We start from the raw sequence: 9,344 nt of genomic DNA, 5'->3' as shown, positions 1-9,344 counted from the left end.
CCAAGTACTCCAAGGTGTCACCGGAGTGGTATACATGCAAAAAGAGTAAACACAAACGACACTCGGAAATACAATGGTTAGAGCACACAAAGTGTCCATCATGTAAGAATGAGTCCGTGCAACAAGATTGATCATGACAAGGTGCATGAAGCTTATGCAAAATAGATGGAATGGTATGCAAAGCATTCATGGGAGCAAAAGCATTCCTTGCGCACACAAATGTGTTGTGAATATGATCAATGCAACCACGGTGCAAAATGATGTCATAGTGAGACGGTTTATCAATAGCATGAATATGGCAATAGATGCTCCAAATGAGTATGGGATCATGCAATTGATGATGGGCAATATGATCATGATGTATGAATATGCCATCAAGGTAGATCACAACAAATTTGCTAAGAAAATGCACCAGCTCATATATCATGGATGACATGGGGATACAAGATGCAACAAGGTAATCATAATGTGAGTCAATCCATGCATAAGATGAAAATTTGTCATGTGTGTAAGATGTCCAATGAGCATGACATGTGTGAGCACAATCAACAAATATGGAGGTGTTGGTGTACCAATGCTCGATGTCGTGCCATGAGTGGAGGTTCGAAGGTGCTTCCAATAAGTCCGAGCACTCCTTAACTTGAAGGTCCATAGAGCCAATCTCCCATGTCGCTCCTCCGTTCGCGAGATGTATCATGTAGACAATAAGAAGGAGACAACAACGAAAGAGTGACCCATCCAATATGCGTAATTGAGGATGGCTCAAAGGGAAGGAGTTCACCTTTAGGAGATTCTCACAAATGTTGGTGTTGCACATCGTGTATGCCTTCACATGACCAAATTGTCTCATGACGGTATTGCCTTGTGAATCCTCCAAAATGAAAGAACATGGCAAACACTCGGAAAAACAAATGAGGTTAGCGGAGATGCAAAACCTATCATTCATGTGGTAAAATACCCAACAAGTGTATGCATCATGCTCATCATAAGAAAGGACAAGGGAGCATTTCATAGTATGGAGGCATATGATGCGAGAACAACCAAATACAACAGGCTCAAGTAAACAAGCATGCATCACATGTAATATGTCCAAGTCTCCAAGATCAATAAGCATACATGCAACAATTGGAGGCAAGCGACAATGAACAAGATGTATCATGTGAGGAGCACGAGCATATATTTCATCAACCCAAGAAAGCGAGTAAGAGTGGAAATATGGGTGATGCGGCAAAGCAAGTAATCATAGTGATCAAGTCAAGCAAGGTAGTAGTGCAAAGATGCAACGTACTAGAAGGAATCATGGCAAGCATGTCATGGGTGCAAATAGTGTGCATGAATAATTCACATGACATAGCACAAGAATGAAAGGAGGATATGAGCAAATAGCATCAATAGCATGAGGCACATGATAAGCATGGCAATAGCAACAAGGATCTCCACCAAGCATGCAACTACACATAGGAGTAGCATAATGGTGAATCATGGGTAGGTGCACGCAAGGGTCATAATTGCATGGCAAAGGCATAGAAGTAAGCATAGCATGCAAAGTGAACACGGTAAAATGAGCATGAAGCGACAAGTGGTATATAGCCCATATCTGTGTGAGAGCCAAGTAAAAGAGATGCGCGTAGTAGTTGCGCGAAGAGAGCGGTGGGAAGGATAGTTCATGGGATACCAAGTCATCTTTGTTCTCAAGAGCTCGTTTCGTCAACTGTTGGGATTGAGAGGTTGACGAGTATACGTGAGTACCTACACAAAACAAAGACAAAGGAAAAATTGTGTGTGCATGGCATATGTACACATCATCCATCATGATGTGCACGTGCTTGTGTTGGTTAGCACAAAATATCCAATGTTCAAATAAATGAGATGCGTGATATAGAAACATGTCATCCATCATGATAGGTTTGTTATTATGTATGGCATAATGGAGACTCAAAGGATGTAATGCATCACTCGCAATACCTAGAGCATTATGAGGAAAGGTATGCATATGGTGCACACAAGGGATGTAATCATGCGATACACAATTATTTTCATGGCATGGCATATGAGATGAATTGTGCAAATTTTGCAAAGGAAGCATAGCAATATCATCACATGAAAAACAAAAGCCAATGACCATCATCTCGTCATCTATGCCATAATTACAAATGGGATTTATTTTAGGGTAAATTTGATATATGCCACTACAAAGTTTCCAGTTTTGAAATATGCCATTAATATTCTTTGATTTAGAAACATGCCACTACAAAGTTCGCAGCCTTTGAAATATGCCACTGCATACCTTTTTGAAGGATTAGACACTCTAACACGTATGTATACATCTTCATAATTTGTACATGGACAAAAGTACCCCTTAGTCAACTCAACGACACCACCTTCAGATAAAAAAAGAACACCCCGATCCCCTTTTCCTATCGTCTTTCTCTGTCTCCTCGTCGCTGCTCTCGACCGCCGAACCTCCGCTCCCGGCCGCCGCGCCTCCGCAACTCCTGGCATCCTCCTCCGCCTCCATTATTTATCCCCGCATTTGCGCCCAGCTCTCCTAAGTCCTGACCAACGCCCCTGCTCGTATCCTCTCTGTAAACCTAGACGAGAGACATGGAGGTAACCAGTGGTGATGGTGGTGGTGGGAGGAGCATTTGATTCCCACAACTCCATGTGTGGAGCATGGAAGAATCCAGCCCCATTCCCCCTTCCTTGTGAGTTTACTAATCCTCTCTTGTAGCAATTTGTTATTTTAGTTGGAATTTGTGTGTGTGTGTGTGTGTGTGACCATTTTCTTGGAATTATTCATTCTTCTTCTATAGGTCTGGACAGCCAGATTCGTTTGCGTTGGAACTTAAAGTTGAATCATTTAGCACTAACCATCCATCGTGCTTGAAATCTTACTTCACTGACTGTGGGTTGTCGACCGCAAGTTGCTGGCAGAGTGTTGAAATGGTTTGTCGACCGCAAGTCGCTGACTGTGGATGTTATGATGTCTGATTTAGCTGGTGTTCTTAAGTTTGGGGTTAATCAGAGGGCTCACGTTTGGTATTCCGACAGGAGCAAGCACGAATCTGTGTGTCTAAACCATGAGTCTCAACTTCCTGCTATGTTTGACATGCATCTCTTAGAGAGGTTCATAGAGCTTGTTGTGAAAGTTTCTAACATTCTTGCTCAAAATGGTCAAACAATTCAGAATGAGTCCGCTCAAAATGACCCATCTGCAGTAGCACAAGATATATCTCAAGACAATCTAACTCAGCCAAATTCAGAAACTGAATACACAGACGACATTGATCCATTTGACTTACCAGAGGAGTATGTAGGTGTTGACGATGAGCACATATACGATTTCGAGCCTAAGATCGTTAATGTGCCTGTTGTTCAGATGTTGGATGATGATGAACCAGCTGTTGATGGGCATATCCGAGAGGTGGCTATAGATGATGATGATGATGATGATGATCCTAGTGAGCTGATAATTACCCATAACCCACAAGACCCAGTTATTGAAGAGAAAGCTTTATTTCCAGACATGGTCACTTTCAGAAAAGCCATCCGACACTATGCCATTAAAAAGGACTTTGAGTTTGGGAACTTAAGAACAGATAAGACAAGATTCATTGCTAATTGCAGTCATGAATCATGCAGGTGGCGCATACACGCTTCTAGGTTACAAGATGGTTGTAAAATAATGGTGTGTAGGTTCAATTCTGTTACAAGTGATTTATTTATGTAAGTTGTTTTTTGTATGCTAATTAAGTTTTTACACAGATAAAAAAGCTACCTTATGGGCACACGTGTCCTACTACCGAATTGCTAGAGGGAAGGATGGCTTCACAAGGTTGGGTTGCTGATAGGTTAGGAGACTGGTTGAAGAAGAACCCTGCAGCTGGTGCGAAGGAAGCCCAAAAACATCTTCAAGGTGATTATAAGATTAGGTTGAAGTATTCAAAGGCTTGGGCAGGTATTACACTAGCTTCAGAACAACTTCATGGAAAATATGATGATAGCTTTCAAATCCTTTTTAATTGGAAATCTGAGATAGAGAAGAGGTCCCCAGGTTCAATTGTAGAGATAGAATTGCAAGAAACAGACAATGAAATGTGTTTTAAGCGAGTGTTTGTTGCACTTAAGCCTTGCATAGACGGTTTCCTAGCTGGATGCAGACCATACATAGGGGTGGATTCTACCGCATTGAATGGCAAATATAAGGGGCAGCTTGGCGGCAACAGGTGTAGATGGGCACAATTGGCTTTTTCTTGTTGCCTATGTTGTTTTTGATAGTGAGACAAAGGAAAATTGGGGTGGTTCCATGAGCAACTCCATATAGAAATAGGTTCTCCACCAAATCTTGTCATATCATCTGATGCTTGCAAAGGCTTAGAGACATCCATAGCAAAAGTTTTTCCTGAAGCCGAGTGCAGAGAATGCAGGAGACATTTGTATTCCAATTTCTTGAAAAAATATCGTGGGCCAGTTTTCACAAAGAACTTGTACCCAGCTGCAAGGGCATTCAAAGAAAGTAAGTTCATATATCACATGGAAAAGATCATGGCAGAGTGCCCGGAGGCTATTGAGTATCTAGAGACTTACCATGCAAGATTGTGGTACATATGTGGATTTGGAGAAGGCAGCAAAGTTGATTACCTTACGAACAATGTTTCCGAGAGCTTTAATAAGCAGATCAAGGACTTGAAAGGTTTGAATCTTTCTAAGCTCGTGGATGAAATATATCACCTAATCCTAGATAAGTTTTGCATCCGAAGGGAAGTTGGGAGAGAGATGGTAGGCAAAATCTTACCTTCGGTTATTAAACAAATGAATGCACTTAGCAGATTTGTAGGAAGTGCCACTATATGTAGAAATGATGATTTGGAAGGAGAGGTGAGCTTACCAGACAGAAATAACATTATTAGGAGGTTCATGGTGGACCTAGAGAAATGGATTTGTTCATGCAGAGTGTGGAAAATTACTGGGAAGCCTTGCATTCACGCTTTAGCTTTTATTTGCTCTTTCAGAGGGCTTAAAATTCAAGACTTTGTCCATGAATACTATTTTGTGGAGAGGTTCCAAGCTGCATATGCTGGGGTGATTGCATCAATGACAGATAAATCAGAGTGGCCGGAAGTTGATCTAGGATTTAAGGTACACCCTCCTGTACAAACGAAGAATGTGCCTGGTAGGCCTAGGAAGGTGAGGATTAGAGGTTGGATGGAACCTATGAGAAGAACAGTTAAATGCAAGAGATGTAAAGGATTTGGCCATCATCGGAAAACTTGCAAACTTCCTTTTAAATTAGACGATGAAGAGGAAGAAGAGCCAGATGATGGGGAGCAAGAAAAGCCAGATGATGTAGAGAAACAAGAAAATCCCGATGATGGAGAGCAACAAGGACTAGATGATGGAGAGCAAAAAGAAAGTGAGGAGGTGGATCCAGCCCCTAAAGAGGTGCAACCAGCCACGAAAAGGTATTGGAATTTGGATCATATCTTCTCCAATTACATTCAGCTTGTTAGGTGTATCTTTGTCCATAACCGGATTGATTACAATAATGATTTGGCATGCATGAAGATCAATTTACTCAAGTTGTCCATAACCAGGGACACGGCTAATCATGATTAGTTTATACACTCTGCAGAGGGTTGCGCACTTTTCCCCACAAGACTCGATCTTCTCCGTTGGGATTCTCGCACTACATGGTGTTTGAGAAACGGATGACCGAGACAGTCTTTCAGAAGTGCTAGCACCTTACGATCGGGTAGACCGTTACACCTACTTTCCCCTACATCTGCTAGTCTACCACTGTAAGAGTTCACACGACTTAATCAACTATGTTAGAGCCCATAGTAGCTTGTGGCTGCACACGGAAGTTTCTAGTATGAAATAATCTCATGATCCCTTTGAGCCTGAGTGGCGGCCCATAAAGAAAAACAGGCAATGGCTGGAATACCCAGGTGCCTCAATCCACCCAGATGTGTATTAAAGTTGCCACCTTAAATAAACCATTAATTAACAATCTCACATCTGTCATGGATACACTCGCCCAATCCACGTCTACTAGCATAGCATGGCAATATAAGCAAACGTAGAAGTAACTCCCAAGGGTTTGATAATAAACAGGTAATAGGTACTACCTCATCTACTTTCCCAAAATCCACAATTTTAATTAGATCCTAATCATGCAATGTTTGAGGATTGATCTAATGCAATAAAACTGGGTAGTAAGAGGTATGATCAAAGTGTTACTTGCCTTGCTGATGGTCCGTGAAACCTAGAGATTCGAAGTAGCAAGCGGCGCACTCCGGGTACTCTATCGCAAACAAACAAGCACATAATAAGCACTCATCTAATGCACAGGTAAAACTCAAATAAGAGATCTAACCAGAAAGTTCAACTTAAGAACTCTGGTTTGCAAAAAGAATCAAATCAAACGAAGCAGCGAAAGTCAAACGGCGAAAGAAACAAGCTTCGTTTACTAATCTGGATCTAAGTCAGATTTTACAGAAGCAAAAACTTGTTTGAGTTGGTTAAACGGAAAGAGGGTTTCGAGACAAAACTCTAGGCGCTTGAATCTCCTGATTTCGATAAACGAGCAAAAAGATAAACTAAAACGAAAATCGGATCAGAAATCACGATCAGAAATAATCGCGGAAAATCCGAGAAAAAGAAAAAACGATGAACAGGCTAACGAACGAACGTTCGATGTCTGCAGCTAAACAATGAAAACCGTCTGTTAAAACGAACGTACGGACGAACGTCCACTAAATAAACTAAACCAGGGAAAAAAATAAACCGATCTAAAAAAACGACCGTGGTTTTTATAAAAAAACCCGGGTGGTTAACCGGTGAAGACCGGCGGCGGCGGCTACCTCCAGCGGCGGCGGACTCCGGCGGGGCGGCGGCGGTCGGCGGCGGCGGCTCGGGGCGGCGGCAGCTAGGGTTAGGGCGGGGCTGGGTTCCCCCGGCTTATAAAGGCCAGCCGGGCTAGAGTCCGGGTCGGGTACGGCCCGGCTAGGTCGGTTCTTTTTTTTAATAGTTTCGCGCAGAAAAACAGATAAAAGAAATACTAAACGGACTCCAAAAATCCTGAAATAAATTTTTACCGACTTCTAAAATCAAGCCGGACAAGGTGAACATTTATTTGGGGCCTAACTGCAATTTTGAAAAACGCGCATTTTTTTAAATTTAAATAAAACAGCGAAAAACTCCAAAATAAAATCTTATTTGATTTTTTTATTAAATCTTCAATGTTCCTTTAATTTGGGAAAGTCATTTTATTCCCTCTCACTTATTTTTATAATTGGAATTATTGAAGATAAAATAATTAAATCAAATGATCCTATTTTCAAAATTTGAGAAAACCCCAAATATGAAAATAACGAAATCCCCAACTCTCTCCATGGGTCCTTGAGTTGCGTAGGATTTCTAGGATCAAGCCAAAAATGCAAATAAAATATGATATGCAATGATGATCTATGTATAACATTCCAAATTGAAAATTTGGTTTGTTACAATACCAATAGTTCACATCACCATGTGAGTAACACCCATAGTTCACATCGACATGTGACCAACACCCAAAGGGTTTACTAGAGTCAATGATATAGTTCACATCGCTATGTGATTAACACGCAAAGAGTACTAAGGCATAATCATGTTTTGCTTATGAGAGAAGTTTAGTCAACGGGTCTGCCACATTCAGATCCGTAAGTATTTTGCAAATTTCTATGTCAACAATGCTCTGTAGGGAGATACTCTAGCTAATTGCTCCCACTTTCAATATGTATCCAGATTGAGATTTAGAGTCATCTGGATCAGTGTCAAAATTTGCATCGACGTAACCCTTTACGACGAACCTTTTTCTCACCTCCATAATCAAGAAACATATCCTTATTCCACTAAGGATAATTTTGACCGCTGTCCAGTGATCTATTCCTAGATCACTATTGTACTCCCTTGCCAAAAACAATGTAGGGTATACAATAGATCTGGTACACAACATGGCATATTTTATAGAACCTATGGCCAAGGCATAGGGAATGACTTTCATTCCTTTCTATCTTCTGCCGTGGTCGGGCTTTGAGTCTTACTCAGTTTCACACCTTGTAACACAGGCAAGAACTCTTTCTTTAACTGTTCCATTTTGAACTACTTCAAAATCTTGTCAAGGTATGTACTCATTGAAAAAATTTATCAAGCGTCTTAATCTATCTCTATAGATCTTGATGCTCAATATGTAAGCAGCTTCACTGAGGTCTTTCTTTGAAAAACTCCTTTCAAACACTCCTTTATGTTTTGCAGAATAATTTTACATTATCTTCGATCAACAATATGTCATTCACATATACTTATCAGAAATGCTGTAGTGCTCCCACTCACTTTTTTGTAAATACAGACTTCACCGCAAGTCTGTATAAAACTATATGCTTCAATCAACTTATCAAAGCGTATATTCCATCTCCAAGATGCTTGCACCAGTCCATAGATGGATTGCTGGAGCTTGCATATTTTGTTAGCACCTTTAGGATTGACAAAACCTTCTGATTGCATCATATACAACTCTTCTTTAATAAATCCATTAAGGAATGCAGTTTTGTTTATTCATTTGCCAGATTTCATAAAATGCGACAATTACTAACATGATTCGGATAGACTTAAGCATAGATACGAGTGAGAAATTCTCATCGTAGTCAATACCTTGAACTTGTCGAAAACCTTTTGCGACAATTCTAGCTTTGTAGATAGTAACACTACTATCAGCGCCCGTCTTCCTCTTGAAGATCCATTTAATCTCAATGGCTCGCCAATCATTGGGCAAGTCAATCAAAGTCCATACTTTGTTCTCATACATGGATCTCATCTCAGATTTCATAGCCTCAAGCCATTTCACGGAATCTGGGCTCATCATCGCTTCCTCATAGTTCGTAGGTTCGTCATGGTAAGTAACATGACCTCCAGAACAGGATTACCGTACCACTCTGGTGCGGATCTCACTCTGGTTTACCTACGAGGTTCGGTAATAATTTGATCTGAAGTTACATAATCATCATCATTACCTTCCTCACTAATTGGTGTAGTAGTCACATGAACAGATTTCTGTGATGAACTACTTTCCAATAAGGGAGCAGGTACAGTTACCTCATCAAGTTCTACTTTCCTCCCACTCACTTCTTTCGAGAGAAACTCCTTCTTTAGAAAGGATCCATTCTCAGCAATGAATATCTTGCCTTCGGATCTGTGATAGAAGGTGTACCCAACATTTTCTTTTGGGTATCCTATGAAGACGCACTTCTTCGATTTGGGTTTGAGCTTATCAGGTTGAAACTTTTTCACATAAGCATTGCAACCTC

The 9,344-nt window shown here is 40.8% G+C and overlaps 1 protein-coding gene across 4 annotated transcripts; it reads left to right on the top strand.

The window, feature by feature from the left end:
• The first annotated feature begins 2,405 nt into the window (after positions 1-2,405).
• Positions 2,406-5,644, top strand: LOC125524614. Of its 4 annotated transcripts, none has more exons than XM_048689656.1 (3): positions 2,406-2,705; positions 3,643-3,688; positions 3,766-5,644. In XM_048689656.1, the coding sequence occupies exon 3, from the start codon at positions 4,534-4,536 to the stop codon at positions 5,614-5,616; it is 1,083 nt and encodes a 360-aa protein (XP_048545613.1). In that variant the 5' UTR covers positions 2,406-2,705; positions 3,643-3,688; positions 3,766-4,533; the 3' UTR covers positions 5,617-5,644. The 4 variants fall into 4 exon arrangements, with proteins under 4 accessions (XP_048545613.1, XP_048545611.1, XP_048545609.1 ...); XM_048689654.1 differs by having other exon boundaries at positions 3,380-3,688; XM_048689652.1 differs by having other exon boundaries at positions 2,814-3,688.
• The last annotated feature ends 3,700 nt before the right edge of the window (positions 5,645-9,344 follow it).

This window comes from Triticum urartu, chromosome 7, assembly GCF_003073215.2.
Source record: "Triticum urartu cultivar G1812 chromosome 7, Tu2.1, whole genome shotgun sequence".
Classification (NCBI taxonomy): Eukaryota; Viridiplantae; Streptophyta; class Magnoliopsida; order Poales; family Poaceae; genus Triticum; species Triticum urartu.
Note: the sequence above shows the minus strand (reverse complement) of the source record. Positions and strands in the feature narration are given on the sequence as shown.